Source organism: Physcomitrium patens, chromosome 5 (assembly GCF_059467195.1).
Source record: "Physcomitrium patens ecotype Gransden chromosome 5, ASM5946719v1, whole genome shotgun sequence".
NCBI classification, from domain to species: domain Eukaryota; kingdom Viridiplantae; phylum Streptophyta; class Bryopsida; order Funariales; family Funariaceae; genus Physcomitrium; species Physcomitrium patens.
Window position 1 is genome coordinate 6,804,375 of NC_143414.1, and position 20,641 is coordinate 6,825,015.

Below are 20,641 nucleotides of genomic sequence, written 5' to 3' on the forward strand. Positions count from 1 at the left end.
TCAAGTTGCATGATAGAGGCATTGACCCACCTCAAGGTTTGAATATGTTTTGATCTATTGTTTCAGCAATGCGTTATGCGTTACAGTTTAAGCCAACAGTAATTTTGTCTTTGGGCGTCAACTATCAAGAACTATTCTCAGGCTGTATCTGGATTGGTTGTTCGTTCAGGTCATCAATGACTTCAAATCACCTGACGGTGCTACTCAAGCAGATATTAATGCAGCTGGGGATGGTATGTCTCTAATGAACAATTGCTGCTGATATTTGAAGTTGACCTTTAAGTTCACAAATTGAGATTCATCATATTCCAATATAACAAGGTTGGCATTAATCTTTGCTCTAATTTTACATTTATATGTAAATTTTCAGGCGAAGTGTTGGTGGTGCTTGATTTGAGATCAGATGAGACTCTTCTCGAAGCATGTTTTTCTTGGGAAGTAAGTTCCCATCACGTGTGATCCCCTACAAAAATTGTGCATACATATATAGTTGTCTTTCGTTTGTTGTAGTGTCAAGCAGGTTGACTTCTTATTACGTTAATACTTGCAGATTGTGAACAGAACCCAAAACTCTAAAAAGTTTGATAGTACCAAGAATTCTCTCTCGATCCTTTTGGCATTGTTCCCTGCTCACGAAAATCTTACACCACAGGTAGGCAAGACGTTGTACATGTCAACAATGTAGATCTCTCTAAAACTTGCCATAACATTTCATGTAACTGAATCGTTCTGGAAAGAGCGCCTCGGATATGAATTACTAACATGCTGCAGGCCCAGAGCAGAACTGACAGTTGTAATGCGGCAGGATCAAGGGAGGTCAAACTGGGAAAGTGCAGGTATAAGTGAGCAGGACGAGAAGTTGTTTGCAGACGATGACTATGAATTGGGCCTGGACGACTTGAGTTACAGCGCTACATTAATTATCGTGTCAGACAGCACCCATTTACAATTATGTTTGAGTACAAAAAATGTTATGTTTGCATTTAAATATTGGGAGAGGATCTCACCAACTCTGTAGGGTCAAATTTGTGAGTTCATCGATTTACATTTTCCATGAGGTGACCAGAGAATGATCAACTAGACAGCAAGAAAGTGCAAGAATCAAACGAATGGGTTGAACACGAGAATCAGTGTGAATATATGATACACTCTCGAAGTATGATTTAAAAAATTATGTTACAAGGTAAAAAAATGTTGCTTGCCATGGAGGGTAGACTCTAGTACCGTTTATGGCAGATCTGCACATGTGCCCGCAGCCGGGCGATTTGCTGAAGTTATCTAAAAAAGAATGAATGTACAGCTTAACTCATAATTCTCCATCACACATTGTCACTGGCTTTACTGGAGCACATTGTCACTAGCTGGTTTGTTCAGAGAGCGACCTTGGGAGAGCAGTAAAAGGATTGCGACCTTTTGAATACTTGTACATTGTCAATGCGAATGGGCGTCCTTCCGCTCTGATCACTATGACCATTCAAAGTACTGGAAATGTGTTGTAAATTGTCAGGCTTCAAGGGGAATTCGATTACTTCCTGCCCTGTGGGAAGATGTTTGCATGAGTCTGCGTCCGCCATCGTTGTTACCGGAGCAGTTCCATTACTTGTGAGATGATGGCCATTGCTTGTACCGTGGCCATTACTTACACCATTGCCGTAGCTTGCGGGAACTGTTACCTCGCCTTTCGCTATGGCAAGTTGCCGATGATGTTGGTTGCCAAACACATGCACGCTCAGCTTTTTGCGTTCGGAGCCGTTACATCGAATCTTTTGGTTGAAGAAGGCAATCAGATCTTCCTTCTTCAACTCTTTCAGGGCCTGAACCTGATTTGAGCAAAGTGCAGGAACAGAGAATATTCTCATGATAGTCATATTGCGCTGATAAATATATTTGGGCTAGTATCTCATATATTGGCCTAAATATGCTAACTACGCTACCAAATTGAGTGTTATCGTGTGGCATGGGAAAGTATAAAATAGGAACTTTGAAATCGAAGTTACATAAAATTTAGAACATTAAACCAATGATCAGTACCTCCATGTCACTTCTGTCGAATTGTAGCGATCCTCCGTTGATTTCCCTCCAGTAAAAATCACTTTCTTCCCATAGGTTTTTGTACTTTTCCATCTTCACATCCAGTAAAACTGCTGCATGATTCTGCACAACCATATGAAGGGTAAACAAACAGCATCTTGATCCTTAAGAAATGCCGGATAGATATAAGTTAGTGTTGTGAAACACGAAAAGGCCAGACTAACATAAAGATCAAAGACCATTAAGAGCATCATATATTTACTCCGCTTTGTTGTATTCAAATTAAGAACCGTAGAGCGGCATGCGCAAGTTACCTTGAAATCCTCATCAGTCATCTTCTGGAGTTCCCTTTCGAACATAAGAAAAAAAGCTTCTGTCCTTTGATCCAGATGTGTAGGATCCTAACCGCGGCAAAAACAAACAAAGAAATCCTTGATATCAGATAAGTCTGAGCAAATCCGTAATGGATGAATCTTCGGAATTGAAGTCAAAGTCGAGGTCATCTTATGAGCTCACCTTTATCGTGGACTGAATTGTAATTTGCACCCCTCGAATGTTCTCATAATGTCTGAAAATTGAAAGTGGTATTGACCTTATTAGAAAAATGATTAACGTGAATGCTGGTTTTTCTATTTCATCCAGCAAGCAGCATTCACAAGCTCTGAAAACCAGAGTAGAAGGCACAAGTTTTGATTCACATGGCTGATCTGCCTTCTAACTGATTAAAATTTTACAACTCGTACGTACTTCTCATAAAGATCTACGAAATAGCCAAGTTGCTCCACTGTTCGAAGTTGGTTGAAGTGTTGCTCTTTGGCCGTCATGGTGAAAAGCTCAAGCAACACATTCGACCTAGAGCAGTCTCTTTCAGCCTGTGGAAAATATTATCTCATTTAGTTCCGAATACAGGCATATGGAAAATTTTCGCAAGCAAGGCAAACTTAATGCGTTGATTCAATGTGTCCAAGTGTACCTGGAAGAAGATGCCAACAGCGGAATTCTCGTCGTCTGGGTTAAATCCTGCAGTCGGGTATAGCCATTCTGTGCCAGCCTCCAAGCACATGATCCTTCTCTCAGGCATTTGGGAGAACGAAGGTGCTCGAATGCTTACCAATGGCCCCTTTGAGAGTGTCTCCTCTACATGCTGCATGAGGGTTGTGGCCTCGCTTCGTGTGACATTACCTACACCGAAGACATTGATGAACTTCAGGTTCTTCAAAAAATAGGAGGAATTTTTAAAAAATATAATGGATGTCTTACACACATCAGCAATAGTTCAAAAGCTTCAGCACTAATCTAAAAATAAACATTTGCTCCGCTCAATTATCAAACTAATTTTATAGTGGCATCTGTGTGAGAAATAAACCTCCGACGAGAGCCTCAACAAACATTCGAGAGAGAAGTCGAGGAAAGAATACTGTGAAAGCCTGGGCGTCAATTGACGGAAGCACATCCAGACATTCAGTTAAATGCCATGCCCCATGGGACAGGATATGATTGATTTCGTAGTGTGCCTGCCCATGAGGTTGCATGAACCGCATGTTTGCGTAGTTCCTCACCACCTTCTCCTGCAGGAAATTAAGGGAAAATCACTGCTGTGTTAGGAAGAGATCTCTCCAACCAATGTACAAGTGAAATCTGATTTGTACACCATCCCAATTTGCATTCGTGAATTTAAAAACTTTCCCACTCAAAGTAAATGGCAAATATATCTTACTTTCACAAATGCAAAACGATCCTCCTTCATCTGGAAATTCACTATTTTTTCCACAAGCTTCTCCGTCAAAGACATCAACTTATCATGGTAGCCTTCAACCACAACCTGAACACCGCAGTAAGGTTTTAGTGAAAACTTGTAACTGAAGAAGTTAAGGTTTCAGAACAAATTTATTGCAGTAGAATTTTTCTGACATATTATAAGGTATCATCACAGTGAGAACTAGGTGATGAAGAGGATGTACCTCGAGTCCATCTTTACTGGCGTGAACACTGTAATGGAGCCCAGCTAAACCAGTGTAATAGGCTGCAGATGCAGGCAACGACCGATGACATCAGCAAGCAACTTAAAAACGTGATGTGTGGCTGCAAAATTGAATTCAGAACGACACATAATACATTCTTAAAATCTCGTCTATTTGAGGCGGTTGAAACAATGTGAACAAAACAAGCATGAACATATTGTGCACTTACCATACTCAGCCATTTCGTCAGCCAGAAGCCAGGTAAAGATATACGTAAGTATCGTGGCCTCTGGAGAATTATTTGATTCGGGGCAATTAAAACTTAAGTACACGTAGGCCTTGGGGGTTTTGAATTCGGTTCCACGCTTGTACCACAACTTCGAAAAACTTGACTTCCGTATAACGATTGGGTGTCCCTTCTGAAGTGAAAAAAAAGAGTCAGTAACTAGGTGCTACATTTGAAATACAATACAAGTTCTGAAATAGCTAATATACACTGTTTATGAAAGACACAAGGGTTTCGGTCCATAGACCTGAAAAAATTATCGTGTACTATAGCATGGGTACTATCCGCGTTTCGATGCAAGTACAATCGTACGCATAGGAGTAAGGTATCAAACATGAAACTCAAAAATACCCTTACCTCTTCTTCTGGAACCTTAATGCTGAAATCAGTGGGCAGGAAAATATTTGGTGATGGAAGGTGTAGCCTTGCATCTACGTGAGACTCTCCCCATCGCTGTAAACGCATCAGAATAATTAAAAAGTGATTTGAAATCGCTGTAGAGGACAAGAATCTGAATCACACTGCAAGGAAAAGAAGGCAAACATTAATTGGGTCGGTGGGTACCTTGATAACAAGGTCGTCAATCTTTTCAACACTGAAGGGTGTGCCATACCAAGGCTCAACGTCGGTGGCTTCCATCTCGTAAGCCTTTGAAGAGCAGAAAATCCTGTATAGTAAAAAATAAAAAATGAAAAAAATACTTCAAATGTGTACAATGCTAGCTTCAAGTAGTGCATCATCATTTCAAGTAAGAGCAGAATAAGGAAGGTCATGCTAAGTCTTATGGTATCAGACCTGACTTTCTGAGGCTGCAGCTGATGTGCAAGTGCAGAGATTGCTGATAAATCATAGTCTGAGAACAACGCGTCTGTTGCTAGCCAGTCTTCTACTGGGTAATTCTGCACACTCAGTGTCCAGACTTCCAATGTCAGCCAAATCCAAGGGACTTCAATGAAGCATAAGGAGACATTAGATTTCCTGTTTTCTTATTGAAGTTCAGTCGAACTGAGTACTTCCCAAGAGCTCAGGTGGTAAGAGTACCTGCATGGAGTCGGAGAGGCCAACAACATACTCGATAGGATCTGCTTTGTCTTTAAAATTGAACCATGTTGAATTCATTACACGTTTCTGAACCCACACCAAATTCCAAGAGACAAGTAGCTCAGAGGAGATGAAGAAATTGGTTGTATACATTTGAGCAGAAGCATGACTATGTAGGATGCTGTAAGGAGCAACTATATTCACGAGATAAAATAATACCTCATCGAATATCCAGGCCACGATTCCCTGCTGCTGCAAGAGTTTGATGTACTGAAACAAAAAGTTCAGGACTTCTTGTACGTTTTCTGTACAGCCGCGGTATACGTTAGTGTTCTCTACAATGGTTTCTAAACTGACAAAAGAATAGATTACTTTTCATCAACTCCCTCTGAATGGATAGTGTCTATACATACCTTGACCTGCATTAGTAAGCTCCATGTAGATGCTGAAGAAAGCGTAGTCCAAGGTTCCATCTTCACTTGCAGATAAACTATTGGCCCAGCCTGCAAGGAAACAGGTTGTTTTACATTTTAATTCCTTGACGCAAAACAGACAAAAATAATTGGAATAGATATCAACTTGCCTTAAAATCAACAAATCCGGCTCATATTGAAATCATAAACTACTAACTTGAGGATCAAGGATGCTTACCCAGTTTTTTGAGGAGTGCGATTAATGACCCTTGGGCTTCACTCTCAAGAAAGTGTTGGACGTACTGTGATGCACCCTTCTTATACTGCCTTATGCTGGGTATAACCGGCCATGTGACCGCCAATACATTTTGATCCCTCACTGGAAAGCTCTTTACCATTATCTTCAAATGCTCTGGAAGACATGGCTGACCAGGGAATCTAGGAGCTTCTATGTTGTTGTTTTTAATTTGAGAGAATTTTTTTCGCACTATATTCTCAAGCTTAGTCACCGGTTCTGCGAAACATGTAGAATAAAACTGGATTATACGCCTACATCATTGGGGGTTTTCCTCACGGGAAGAGCTTAAAACTGGTTAAAGAGCAGAATAAAATGTCATAAAGGAATTACCTTTTCCATAAACTGTGAGACACATCAGTCCAGCAGAGTACTGTTTGTTGTAGAAGCGGAGCAGTTCTTCTCGAATATCTATACCTCTTGCATTTGGTCTCGTATGGAGAGTTATCTTGTTACCTGCAATCATGCAACAAGGCCCAGTGAGCCCCACGTTTACTTGACTGAGCACGTATAGCACTGTGATTACCTTCCCATTGCACTGAAGTTGCTGTGATATCAGGTGGTAATGTTAGAGGAAGCTTCAGTTGATGACAAGTTACCTGTTTCGTACTTGTGATAAGGATGATCCTTGGAACTGAAATGCTTTTGAAGCTGCAAATATATTAATATGAGCAGATAGTTCAGGTTCCTCGTTCATACATTAAAAAAACTCTAACAATAGAATTGAGTGGCAATGTATGGATAGTAGCTGTTATTGTTCTAAACATTTACATGGTTTATTAATTTATTAATTTTTTGACAAAAACACTTTATTGGTGAAATATTTTCTTAGTTTGTGAGCTCATTCTAACCTGACATAGACGCCATGAATCTGATAAGAGGTTCTTGCTGTTCTCTGAAAAGAATCGATATCCATTGGCCTACACATCAGTACGGTGGCAGGCGAGACTGCAAAGTATCTACTTGGACTGGTAAACAAGTGAGGATTAACTTTCTTAAGTTATAAACTCTAAGAATTCAAAGCATGTAAAATAATGTATCAAGGAAACAAAACGGCGTTATAATTAAAGAGGCGAGTAAAGTAACTGAGTAATTTATTTGCCTCATCCTTCAAACTGAGATAGGAACAAGTAGTCTTGCAACTCCAGACATTCAAAGGAAGCATTAAGGCACATAGAAATCAGGGAAAGTTTGTACCAGAGTCAACAGCATGAATCTCCCTTGAGGTTGCCTCCGGAGAAAGCAGCGGACATATAAAGAACTGAGCAAACCTAATTGAACACCAATTCACAAATGTAGGTTACATGAGAGTTAAAATTATCAATTAAGCTACGCATTCTGATTGAATAACAAGAAAAATTATCCTCTTACACAAAAATGACGAACTCACAGGCAATTAATTCTGCACTCAATAATCACCTGTCTAATGCTTCCTCCAAATGACCGGCATTGACATCGAAATGGTAATTGGTATGCTGATGCCCGGTGTAAGCATTGGCATACCCTCCATGCTGCAGGAACAAGCATCATGCACGATAATTCAGTAAGGTCGTACACATCTAGCATCAGACACCGGCAATTAGAGAATTTCTCAAAAGCTAACATTCTGATCTTTCAAATATGCAACTCCTGCCCGCTCTGGTCGAAAATTCACTCAGTTCCGCCACTAATCTTAACTTACAAAGTGCTTTCGCATTAAGTTTCAACAACAAAGGTCCAAAATACGACAGTAGCGCAAGGTTTTACCTCGCTGAGAAACTTTTTGTACATCCCCTCCTTGGGATACTTCACGCTTGCATAAAACAGCATGTGCTCTGCAGCCACCAGAGCGTGGTCATTTACATTATGATCTTTTCCAGCTCAAGCAAGCATCCTACTAGCCTACACTAACACCGCTAACGAGCCACTTGCCACGTACAAAACGAGTGACTGAATCCATGGTGTAAAAGCAAGGACTGGAGCTGAGATTGGGAGCTTCAGGTCGTGCATTGAGCAGTTCAAAACCTCCCCGGACAGATATGACGCATACCTAGAAAGTGAGCCAAGCCCTGTAATCCCTCCGGATCACTATATGACCCCACATGTATATCCATGGCTGCAGCTGCCTGCAAGGTCCGCACAGAAGGTCGCAATTAACCCAACCATCAATACATACTAGTGCCTCACAGACATTGGCCACAACACCTTTCAACTAATTAAAGGCTCAAACGTCTTCCCACACAAGCCAAGATGTGAGATGCATTACAATTAGCAATTATTGCGACCATGCAGTGAGAATATCTTTAAAAGTGAAGCAAACCTACAATTTGTAACGGTACTAGTTCCTAAAGGCCAGGAACGAAAAAGATACTTCTCGTCCTCGACTTGGTACGACTTAAACAACAAAAAGAAGAAGAAAGAGCATTGAGACATTAACCAAGAGACTAAACAAACCTTATCTGTGTCTGGATCACTGACGAGCAAAACCTGAAGCCCATTGGAAAGAACCACTTGTTTGTATGTGCGGTCGTCATTGCGGGGCTTCAAAATTGTTCTGTTGTCGCCGCCACTCACCATTTCACTTCCCACTGTAAGACGCAATCCGAATTCAAAGGCAGCTTTAAGTAAACACAGTGGCAATGAGAAGCTGCAAAGCTACGCACAACTTCTGACGACGAAATGTATCAAAAAAGCTGGACAGATGGATACGAAATTGGCCGAAGTGGCCGATAAAAGAGACGTCAACGTAGAAGCTGCAAGCTCTCAGAGAAGGAGACGGCTGCTTACAGGGAGTTTGTAAGGATAAGACCCACCAATTGAATCTCCAATTAAGACATTCCTCCTAGGAACCAATTCAGAGTCTGACCACTAGAACTGCAACTACAATAGAGGCTTCAAGGACAGCTATCGTGACGTTTCCTGTTCCGAACACACTCAATCGAACACTTTCAGCTACCCCTGGAGTGTCTCACAGCGTGGACACGAAGCAAAACAATTATTACCAAGTCCTCGCAATTGCGGCTCTTCAAGAAGACGTCCCTTCGATTGACATTTTACATAGTCCAAACACCGTTCTGATTGTGCTAGTCCTCCGACTACAGAGTTGGACAGCCAGGGGGATCGGACTGGGAGTGCTGCTTAAGCCTCACCTTCAACACTTAAGCTGGCACATCGCACCAAGTGCGTCTACCTGGCAGTGTCGAACTTCCTAAAATTTAGGGCTAGACGCAATAAAAACGAGGTGGGGGCCGGTCAGATAGTGTCTGAAACAGGTCTAAGACTCAATCCTACAGGTGTGATTGCCTTCCATGGTAGACCACCATGAAGAAAAAAAAAAATTCAGATGAGGGCTGAAAGCGCGAGATCAAGTCAACTCTTGCATTAAACAGCATGTGCCCTGCATGGTCGCCCCCGCGCACGCAACCGGAGCGAATGAGTTACACGGAATGGGCATAATGCAATCTGACGGGCTCAGCAGCAACAAGCCGGGTATGGATAACAGATTTGATACGCGCTCCACGCAGATTCTTCGCAGCTGATGACCGCTTACATATCAGCAGCATATCAGCAGCAGGGTGAACAGGAAATCACAAAATGGGCATGAAAATTAATAACGAACGGTCTCGTTCGCGGCGCAGGTAACGACTCCGGCCTGCCTGTGTGTGTCGACGTTGCCAATCTCCCGTGCCCCTGTCCAATGGCAGCTGCCAAAACCTTGATGCTGTCTCCGCATGCAGAATAATATCGTCATCGACCGGCGCAGTGCCTCAGATTCACCTCTCACGAATTCCCCTGTAGACTCTCCGCTCGTTCATCCACTTCATTCATTCCTTCACTTGTCTCCCTTCCTTCCTTCCTTCCTGCCTTTCCGTCCGCGTCTCCCCCTCTCCTCTCTCTCTCTCTCTCTCTCTCACTCTTTCTCACTCTCTCCCGCTCTATAACTTTTCTCCCTTTCCGCCCTATGTTCCAAATCCGGCTCTCTCGGGAAACATGATACGACCTAAATGTCGCTCGCCATTCCCACTCATCACAAAATTATAAAGCCGTCGTCGTCACCCCCCTAAGCATCGAGATTTTTATAATTTTCTTTATCATAGTGGCGTCAAAAGCTCCAGAAGGTCCCATGCTTTGACAATGTGAGCTTTCCGACAATATCGGGAAAGGTACTGGCAAGGACTCTGTGAACTGACACCCGGGATGCTTTATTTATTGCGGAAAACTACTGAAAATTAGCTTTGAGCACCTAGTAAGTAGAAGGCGCATCAGAAAAGGCCAGATCCAGCAGCAGGGAATGCCATGTGCAGTTACTCCCCCCACAATCTTCCAAAGCCTGACATGGGTATAAAGGTACAACCATTTACAGCTCCAAAATTCTAAATCCAAGCTCTTCAAGGGGATCTCCGAAGCAGCCTTTGGTGGACCTTCGACTTAACTATGAAAAGTATTTGACTGCTTGGGCCCACACTGGCGGCAAGTCGGTGCTTTTAACTTTTGTATGGGTTCTTGGTTGCCGCAGTGTGATCTTTCTCCTGTGCGCGGCTTCTTTTTACAGCCTGTGTCAATCCCTCTTCCCAAAGCAGTCCTCCTCACCGCATCGAAGTGTAAAATATTTTACTGTGGCGTAGTTCTCAGCCTGGAGATGTAACGAAGAAGCTATCAGGGGGTTGCTTGGGTGATAAGTAATACACAGTAGGATGCACAGTAGCATGTCAACGGGAGATGGAGGCAGGATTTCCGACGACGATGTAACGCGTTTGTTGTATTGGATGGTTACCTGTTTGAATTTTCCCGAGAATTCTCGAGACCCAGACGGAGGGCATGACACACGACCAGATCATGAGGAGCTACCAGTACAGCATGAGTTACATGCAGGCTGCTGTTGTTTGTTTTCAAGGTTGTGTTGACACTTCACTAACCTTGACAAATTCTCAGCATCCCTCTCTCCTTCCGCCCTCCCTGGTGAAACCTCCCTTTCATCTTCACCACAACAGCAACATTATTGAATTGTACAAACTCGCTCACCACGGCACTGTGACTTATCTCACCACGAAAACTGAAACTGCTTAGAGCTGAAGATTCCCACCTCCTTTGGCCCCCTCTGACCTGCACTGACGTATCCTTGGGTTGACTAGGTGCAAGGTGAGCACTGTGGAAACAGCAGCTTTTTAACTAATGTATTGCGGTACATAAGCAGCTGTATACACCGCCGATGGAATCAGATGTCCCTCTGCGTCAAACATTGTTGTCCCTGTGCCCTAGAGTCCAGCTATCGCTGTGCTACCCTAGGACACCCGAATGCTGCTTTGTTCGTTGCAGACATTTATCGAAAACTTACTTTCACAGTCATTCAAAGGGTAGAATAAACTGTTACGACCTGAGCACTTTCAATTCGAGATATCTCGAATGTGAAGGGAGGCGCATTGATAGCGCTTTAACAGTAATAGTGTAGAGAATTTTAGAATGCCCAGTGTAGCTCACTCTTCGATTCACATGTGCGTGGTGAAAGGTAACTGATTAGATTACCCAGCTTTGGGTGGCAGTGGCACTCTGGGGTTTTGGGTAAAGGACGTCTACGACTGATCCTCATCAGTCTGAGATTCATAGCCCAGAGAGGTACAAACTTCGATGGATGCAGAGTCACGGAAAGGGCACTTCACCGTCAAAGAAATAGAGGGACGAGATTACTCCAACATTGGTTGGTGGGGCAATAGAGACAATAATCAGGAGCCAAATGATGCGCCAATCTCTTCACTTGCTATCTTTAAGCCGACTTTTCTATGGCTCTCCAATATTAGAGGCGACATGACTCCCCACAAGGAACAGCAAAACACAAACTGCTTATGTCCGTTTTGGCTCCAGCACGAAAGTATCGAAATTAGCACAGAGTATTCACACAGCCACAATTCATAAAATATTTTCACACTGGAGCTCAGAGAAATAACAGAATGAAAGAATTCAATGCTTAGCTATGTGTTCAAATTCTAGCTATGCATTCCATAATTGCATAACTTGAGATTGAAGTCATTTCAGTGGCCAGTCTCACTTGAGGTTTTTTTTTTAAGTGCTTGCTCCTGAATCTCTGCATCATTGTCGGAAACTGGCTTGTGAATGGAGCTGGGTCCTGGCAAAACGTTGATAAATTAACCTTGAGAACAAACACCGAGGTCGTTGAAAGATATCACAGATGGTGTGCAAAATCGGAGCTTGTCACGAAATTCATTGCGTTGATTGGTAGAGATGTATGTTGTGGGACCACAGTATGACTGCTTCACTTCGACTTCCAGTCTGGCATAAGATGACCTTCACAGTTATGCTGACTGATATATCAGTACACCTGACTTGTTTCAATCCCAAGCAGATTTGTTATTGAATACTAGCATCATAGCATCAATCAGTTGATGGCACTACTAGAGAGCCCACACTTCGAGTTCAGGCAACAAATGATGTCTGGGTTATGGTGACAAATCAAAGGAACTCAGGAGCTCAGCAAGACCTTGTCATCGTAGGTAGTAAAGGAAAACAGAGCAAATTAATTACCAGATCAATCTGAGAGTTTGGTGAAGATTAATCTGGTGTGTGTGTGTGTGGCTCTTCAAGGTTCACGCTCAGTCAAACAATGGAATTCGGTTTCCGAGGATGAGACTTACCCATCCTGCCAAATTGCGGGCTTGAGAGTGTAAGTTCAGTAGCGCGGCTCTTGCGCCTTTCAGATTGTTGAGTCTAGATTTGAAGAGTTGATAGTCTGTGGGGCATGTATGGGGGGCTTAAAGCCTGGAATCTCGCCGTGGAAATGAAAGTAGGGGCTGAGTAATTTGTGGAGAAGTATGTTGCACAAGTCCGTTTTGGGTTCAGTGTAAAGTGAAGTGCTAGCTTGACTTTGCATTGCAACAAGGGAAGCAAGCCCTGTACGTATCCAGAATCTGCTGCTTTTTCAAAGGCTGCGAATTCTCCCACGCCATCACTGGATCGAATTCCAAGAATGCGGATAATGATGGGAGCCAAAAAATTAGGCGCCATCAATGGGGTCGACATGGCAATCTCCTGACCATCCCTGTGTTTCTTGTCAAATTCTAAGCAGAGGATGTCCCTTAGGAGACCTTGTGAGCACACTTCACTGATCTCTCCACTAGATTGCTTCGGTAGAAGCAGTCAAGAATGGGTCAGTGAATTGGTGAAAGGCCGGTTCCGGTGTGATGCCGGGGGAGTTCTTGCGAATGCGCGTCTGATTCCCTTTGGTTCCGATCTGGCGCTACTTCCAGGGTAAAGGAAAAGGTCGTCCTCTATTTTAATCACTGGAAGCGCACTCCTCTCTTGGAATCTTTTACAGTATCGAAAACCCCGACTCGGTCACTGTGTCGGTAGCTATACATTTCACCAAGTGGCCCCTTATCTCCTGTACATGGTAGCACCAGCCGCCGCGACACAGATGTAAAACAGCTTCCCCGAATTCTTGAACAGAGATAATCAAAACAAATCTTCAAGGACGACATCAGCTCCCTTGAAGAATGGAGGCAGCCAATGCGCGAGGAGCAACAAGACCGGCAGACGAAGTCCCACTGTTGCTCAGTCCTTGGTCGATGATAATGCGGGCTTGTCCTTACATGGAAAGTTCCGGAAACTGCAAATGAGGGGACAGTCATTTCGAATTTCAAAGATAGGCTCCGAAGTTGGGCCCCCTACTGCGCTATTTTGAGCACTGAAACGTCTACCACCAAAATTTGAGCCTAAATCTTAGGCTGGCGGTGGCAGTGTGACACAACCTAAACTCCAGTTGGTGTTACTGTATCAAGTTTCATGTGCTGTGAAGTTGATGTAACGCACACCAGAAGACACTCATGTCTACATGCACCAGACCAGGAGAGAGCATTGCATGAACAAATAGCAATACTGACTGCGAAATGTGACTAACTTCATCGATTGAAGCACCGGTAAAAAAATCGGCGTACTCTTGTCACCCAAACGAACGTTACAAAATTCTTGATTGAAGACAATGTTTTGAAAATTGAGCTCAAAAATCCAAGGTCACAGTGGTGTTCATCACATCAAGGATATCAGGAAATAAATGTTCAAGTTGTAAAAAGAAAAAGGTGATTTCTCGCTCACCACGCTACTTTCTTACAAAGCATCCAGCTTCTCCCAGTCGTCGTCCTCACCATCAGGTAACAAAGCTGAGAATAATAAAGGACCTGGAGATGAATCTTATTCACTTGATGTTCCTGTTTGACTGACCAGTCTAACAGATATGAAAAGCTAATGAACCGATTACATTACCTGTCTCAACAACGCCAATTACATGTTTCAAAGAACTCTTCTGTGTCGTGCTTCTTTCTGCAGGCCCGCTGCTCAAAACAGAACTATCACATTTACATGCGTCCTCAGGATTCTGAAAAATTCAAATAGGGAAAACTATGGTTTATCAAGCTTCAGCCTGATGACTAGCTCCTACTTGATCATCCCAAGCATCCTCAACTCATCTTTATAAAGTATTCTTTTGATCCTGCTGTTCATGAGATCTATGTTCCCAAAAGCTCCACCGCAAGTGGAGGAACTTGTCTTCACTGGTAGTTGGAGCTGGAGCGGCTCGAGCAGTATCCGCAAAGCTGGCTAATACATTTACTTCACTCAGCGACAAATACACTAACTGGCAAAACGTAATACGAAAGAGCTCACATATGAATCTCGCGGGAGATCAGGGACCCCAACTACACGACTAGACTCTATGATCACTTATGGGTTAAATGAAAGAGCAAAGACTGGTCCAGTCACGCCAAAGCAAGCGTCTTTGGCATGGATGATATTACCGACAGTTTGGATTTGACATGGACAGAAGCAAATACTAGAGGCTCCTGACCAACTAAATTCATTATCATCCCCTATCATTTAGCCATTTGATACACCCCCTCCCCTCTCCACACCAGCCATCCAAATGCTACACGAAACTCCACGAAGCACTGCATTATCACCGACACCTTCGTTTGGAATAGTCGCCGTGCAGGACGAAGAGTCTCCAAAATGACAGCGATGGGTTGCTTCGTGGACTACAAGACTGCACATACAATGATGTATTAATGATGTATTAATGCACACAATATATTTGACGTGCGCATTTAAACAGCAACTAAAATACAAAGTTCATAAGTCTAATTACTAATGATTAACTCAATCTTTGTAAATAATTCAATGATGCAACAAAGAAGGACAATCAATCTTTAGCCAAACATAACTGAAGATAGCTACCTTAAGATAGCTACTTGACTACACTGCATTTTCTGGACCTCGAAAGTGTTGTCTGATACTTTACGGGATTGCAATTCAAAAGATACTTCCATTTTGAATCTGCATGCGAAGATAAAATACTCTAAACCTGGTAATTGAGCTCCAAAAAGCGGTAAGGGTTTAGAGATTCGGCCACATGCGCAAGTCAGCTCTGCAAATATAGTTTCCGTGCAAAGTGGACAATGCCCTAATTTGCAAAGCTCTTGACAAGTATGTTGTTTGCATCGCACCCTTTGGCCTGAAGCTACCATTCACAGGTGAAGATCGCGACTTTCCAAGCCATCCAGTTGTGCCGGCGCACTTTTGTTTGAGGTCTCATTACATCTAAGACGTCCACATCCCCACGTTCTTCCCACACTTCCTATTGCAGAAGGATAAGCCTCCATTATCTCATTCGACGGTTCTTACACTTCTCGGTCTTACGATTTAGCCCTCTTCTTGACCCAAGGAAATACGACGAGGGGGAAGAGGAGAGGAACGGTGCGAATAGAAATATGTTTGTTGATATGATAATCTAACACAGGACTCCTCACTTGTCCACAATACCAATAATATCAAAGCTCATTGACAGCGAACATTTTGGTTCTGCATTGCTGGTCGCAGAGAGAAGAAAACATCAGGTAGGTTTAGCCCCCGCACCCATTTCTTGTCCAAGGCATATGAAAGATGGAGTAACAGCTCGTGTGTGACCAAATATGTGCATTCCTCCCACACCGTTGTATCAAATCATCCACTCAACTTTTCCACATGGTGAGCCCCTCTTCAATATCTTGCTCTTGACTACGAAGAAACAAAGCTCGTTGAGGGAAGGGAAAAAATTAAGATGAAAATCCAAATTGGAACAGACATATAAAAAAACAAACAATGAAGCACTATAATTCAGTGCTCCTTGCTGGAGCAGACACATCTGAAACCCTAAACCTGGGGAGGCACCTACAACTTTGCACGAAACGGCTGGTAACACACGCAGCGAACACACGCCACAACCACTTTCCAAAGACCAAAAAAAAAAAAAAAAAAAAAAAAAAAGGCTCCTCCAAGGAATGTACCAAAACGCTCTCCCAGCATAGCAAAGAAGGAATCATAGACACCATGACGCACACTACAAAAAAACAATCAACAAACGATACTTGCACATATAAATCCTTGCAACGCCTCACAGAACTCGGAGCCTTGCACAGAATGTCCACCCAAGGCAGGGCGAACTTCCAACTTAGAGCCGTAATGGCAACTGATGCAAAGAGAACATCTTTCCTTGAAGACATCCTTGAAGCCAACCTCCAAAAACTTCCACCTCCACCTGCTGCGAGGTAAGCTGCTGTAAACCTGTGCACACAGGTGGGGCATAGCCATGGGAGCGTCGGCAGCAGCTTGCTAGTGAAGACAGTCGGTAATGCAAGTGAAACCTCCCTCAGGCCTCACAATTCTTATGGAAAACATGCACAACATTCACATTCACTTTCACAGGAACTCCCACAATCTGAGCCATGCTTGCCAAACGCTGATTCTGCAACACATACGAGTTGCAGCAATGCAGGTTGTAGAAGTCTAAGGAAAACACACATTGAGTTGAGTATTATTTCATTCCAAGTGTTGTGTTCTTTTACCGTTGTAATTTCTTCCTCCTTTCTGCTTCAGTTTGCTGTAAAAATGTTTTGGTGAGTTTCAAAAAGATTTGTAGAGTCATGTCAATGTTGTTGTTGGAGATTGTTGGGGAGTGGATCATGAATTTGTTACAATTTTGTGACTGTGAAGTTTTTTTTTTTTTTTTTTTTTTTTATCACATTTTGTGATTTGGAGATAGTTTTTCTTTTTGTTGCAATTTCTGTTACATGTAGGCAACCAACAATTTAGGAGGTGTTGATTTGAGGTTTGGAGAAGCATTTGTTGCTCAAAACAGTTTATGAGAGGCTCTGTGCTTGCATGGAAGTCTGAAAGATTGATTAAAATGGTGAGAGAGTCGTTGGTGTTCATTAATACTTGATTGAATAAATTGAAAATTTTCACAAAAAATGAATTAGTCCTTCAATTTGGAAGGTGTAAAACATTCACATGTGCAAGTTTATCAAGTAAAATAAACTTGATTGATCTATAAATAAATAAAGTAAATAAATGAATGTATGAAAAGTTGTATCCTTCATCATTATACTGGTTTTGATGATTTTTTTTGCTTAATGCGTGTGTGTGGGTATATATATATATATATATATATATACACATACATATACACATAGAACTTAACAAAAGTTAAGTTATAAAAAATTAAGTCTTTATTATGTATTTTTAGTACCATGAAGAAATTTGAAATATTTTGCAACTCAAAACTCAATGTAGAGTATTAATTGGCAAGATTGTAAGATATTTGAACTACACGGAATATTGTTTAAAACTTGATGAAAATTAATGATGGTTGGTGATGGTGCACGAAAAACACTTTTTTAACTGTGCATAAATTTAGAATAAAGATATATACGAAATATTCGAAATATTTTGTATATATTCTCCAAAAGCTCTTTAGAGTTAGATTAACTTTGAGGATTAAAAAAGAAGCATTGACTAGTTTTGTAAATATTTACTTTAAAATATCATATATTAATTCTTGGATTATTTACAATCTCAATCTTGAAATAAAAAGAATAGTGATTGAATTGTCAGTATATATATATATATATATAGATAGATATCCTCTTTACCCATTATTTACTTTTTGTAAATTTTTGCTTTTCATAATTTAAGATTTTCCACACTATGTATATATATGTGTGTGTGTGTATATATATATATATATATATATATATATGTTACGATTTTCCATGGTATTTTAGTCATTTAATAAAGTTTTTAGGATCCAATTTTTTCACAATTATGTTTGATTTTTTTTCTAAGAAAAAAACAAAATGCATTCAATCTACCTCATTTTATTTTTTAATCTTTTAGTTTTTCTTTTAAGATTATCCTTTCAAATTATAATTTGTGCTTACATTGGTGATAAACCCTTTGTTTTTAAAGGCAATTTTTTTTCAATTTCAAACATATTTTTCAAAACAAGTCAATAGTCAATCAAATAAATGAAAAGAGAAGTATTGTTCTTTACAACAAAATAATAGATTGAAGAAACAAGTAATCTCACTTTTACTCATAGGATTGCAAATTTACCACACATTTAAATATGAAAGTTTATATATTTGCTTGATATATCAATAAAATAACTTTATATAACTTTATATAACTTTTTAATATAATAGATTTAACTTTTGTATTGAATTGTTTTTAATCCTATTTTATATATTTAAAAGACTTGAAAAAACATGAAATATGATTCTTAGATAGGCACACACTTTGACTAAATCTAATATCATCTTATTTTGGCACAAATTTAAAATATGGATACTACCATTAGGTGATTAAATATTGGATCATATCAACAAGTTGAAGACATTTGTGGACCTATTCACATGCTTGGAAAATCCACTTAAAAAAGAAAGACATGATGATAATGTTTTTAAATTTATCATTTTCTTTACATAATTATTTGACCTCTACTTTGAAGATGATGCCATAATCAAACTTACAATAATTATACAAAAAGCAAGCTTGATGCTTGAGATACCCAAGAAAAATATGAGGAACATATTGTACTTATCTACAAAGAATAATAACTCTCTCTATGTTACAACTTCTTTTGTTCATCATTTTTTTTTTTTTTTTTTTTTTTTTTTTTTCATGTTCTTTTAATAACTCATTTTGTTGGGGCTCAAAATTCAATAAATCTTAGCAACTCAATTGATAAAGTCTTTTAAGATAATATTTCTAAGATATGCTTTTTTTTATTTTTGTATTTATATTAAAAGCTCTCTTATGAATTGATGAATAAGTATGTCTTGATATTATAATGTATTTTTCTAAACTATTTGAAAATATATAGATAGATAGATAGATAGATAGAGAATTATTGTAACCTGTTACAAATGCGGCAACTTTTTTGTAATTTAAACTACATTTAAAATTTCTTTGCAAATAATGTGGCTGATTTTGTATTTGAAAATTTGATTATTGCTTAAAATTGCCACTCAACAACATTTTTTTAAAAACTTTCTTTAAAGCTTGTCAACTTCTTTGACTTGTCCTGTAGTGCCCCAGTATAGAAATCTTGCCACCAGGTGACATTTTACTTTATTTTATTTTTACCTTTATTTGTTGCAAAATTTTGGCAATTTTATAAGCCTTGTAACATCTTTGCATTCATATATCCACAATAATCTTTGATATGTATCCAAATTCAATTCATATATTCTATGCTTACTTAATTGTTATAGGATTTGGATCTTAAATTAGATGTTTTGCTAAACAAATATTTAAAGTTTTTTGTTGTCATTTCTAAATTGTGGTCTTTTCAAATTTTCTATTATTGAAGTTTGCTACCATTCTAACATGTGATCTATGAGTTAGATCTTCAGACAATTGTTTAGTCATTTAATATTGAAATGGTCATTTATTTTAAGATTTTTATTTTTTTATTTTTATTTTTATCAAGAATAATTCAAGTACTTGGCATATTTATTATTATATGGTTTTTTTGCAGGAAAGAAGCAATAATTATATTTTAAACTAAGAGTTGTTGTAACAAACCAAAAAAGACTTTGAAACATAAATTAAATGATTAAATGATTTTAAATGCAATTCTAATATTGTGATTGTTTATTGTTAATTTAGAAATAGTTGTTTTGCATGTGTATCACATTAGGTTTTGGGATGTTAGAGATTTTGTAGATTATACATATATATATTTTTTATAAAATTAATAGATACTGTATTCATTTCATGGATTGTACATTTACAAATCATATATCTAATTATACATATTACTTGTAAAAACACACAATTATCTTGAGTGGCCTCTGTTAAAATATTGCATATTTATGTATTTACTTTACTTGATAAATAACAAATTAACATGATTTTAATTTGTCACTATTGATTGTACCTGAATCTCTTATTTGACTTGCACATTATGTTTCTTGAGGAATAATTTTGTCTTAATACTGAATTTTATATAAAAACATTGTGAAAAAAAATCTAAATCTGTTTTCTTAATTTCATTAAAATAAAAATGATCAAATTGCATTTGTGTGCATGATTTAAATAATCAACTACACATTTTGATTATTTATAATTGACTTTGCCAAGATGTTACAAGGTTGAATTGTAATCATTGACCTCTTTAAACACAGAAAACAACAACAACAAGTTTTGAAGAAATGCAGCTTCCGAATGTTGGTCCAGTTGATTAGGATTTTATGCACATAAGCTCTGTACACACATTTTTAGGTCATTTGTGATTAAGATTTAGTGTTTAGGG

General features: G+C 39.7%; 1 protein-coding gene and 1 long non-coding RNA gene across 4 annotated transcripts; both read right to left on the reverse strand.

Moving 5' to 3' along the window:
- Positions 1-1,127: 1,127 nt before the first annotated feature.
- Positions 1,128-9,230, reverse strand: LOC112282066 (insulin-degrading enzyme-like 1, peroxisomal). Of its 3 annotated transcripts, none has more exons than XM_024519239.3 (26): positions 8,794-9,230; positions 8,461-8,594; positions 8,057-8,132; positions 7,774-7,841; positions 7,447-7,538; positions 7,225-7,298; positions 6,879-6,922; positions 6,627-6,678; positions 6,361-6,483; positions 5,971-6,246; positions 5,733-5,822; positions 5,539-5,624; positions 5,320-5,406; positions 5,074-5,177; positions 4,843-4,945; positions 4,636-4,731; positions 4,222-4,411; positions 3,993-4,054; positions 3,749-3,853; positions 3,398-3,599; positions 3,005-3,213; positions 2,779-2,903; positions 2,548-2,599; positions 2,346-2,432; positions 2,032-2,154; positions 1,128-1,820 (listed from the first exon to the last, which is right to left on the reverse strand). In XM_024519239.3, exons 2-26 carry the CDS (start codon positions 8,581-8,583, stop codon positions 1,371-1,373), a joined length of 3,099 nt encoding a protein of 1,032 aa, XP_024375007.1. In that variant the 5' UTR covers positions 8,584-8,594; positions 8,794-9,230; the 3' UTR covers positions 1,128-1,370. The 3 variants fall into 3 exon arrangements, with proteins under 3 accessions (XP_024375007.1, XP_024375008.1, XP_073390474.1); XM_024519240.3 differs by having other exon boundaries at positions 9,009-9,139; XM_073534373.2 differs by having other exon boundaries at positions 4,222-4,408; positions 8,794-9,124.
- Positions 9,231-13,954: 4,724 nt separating this feature from the next.
- Positions 13,955-17,155, reverse strand: LOC149989249 (uncharacterized). The gene is made up of 2 exons (XR_016502903.1): positions 15,244-17,155; positions 13,955-15,052 (listed from the first exon to the last, which is right to left on the reverse strand). It is a non-coding gene; the product is annotated as an uncharacterized LOC149989249 (long non-coding RNA).
- Between the last annotated feature and the right edge of the window lie 3,486 nt (positions 17,156-20,641).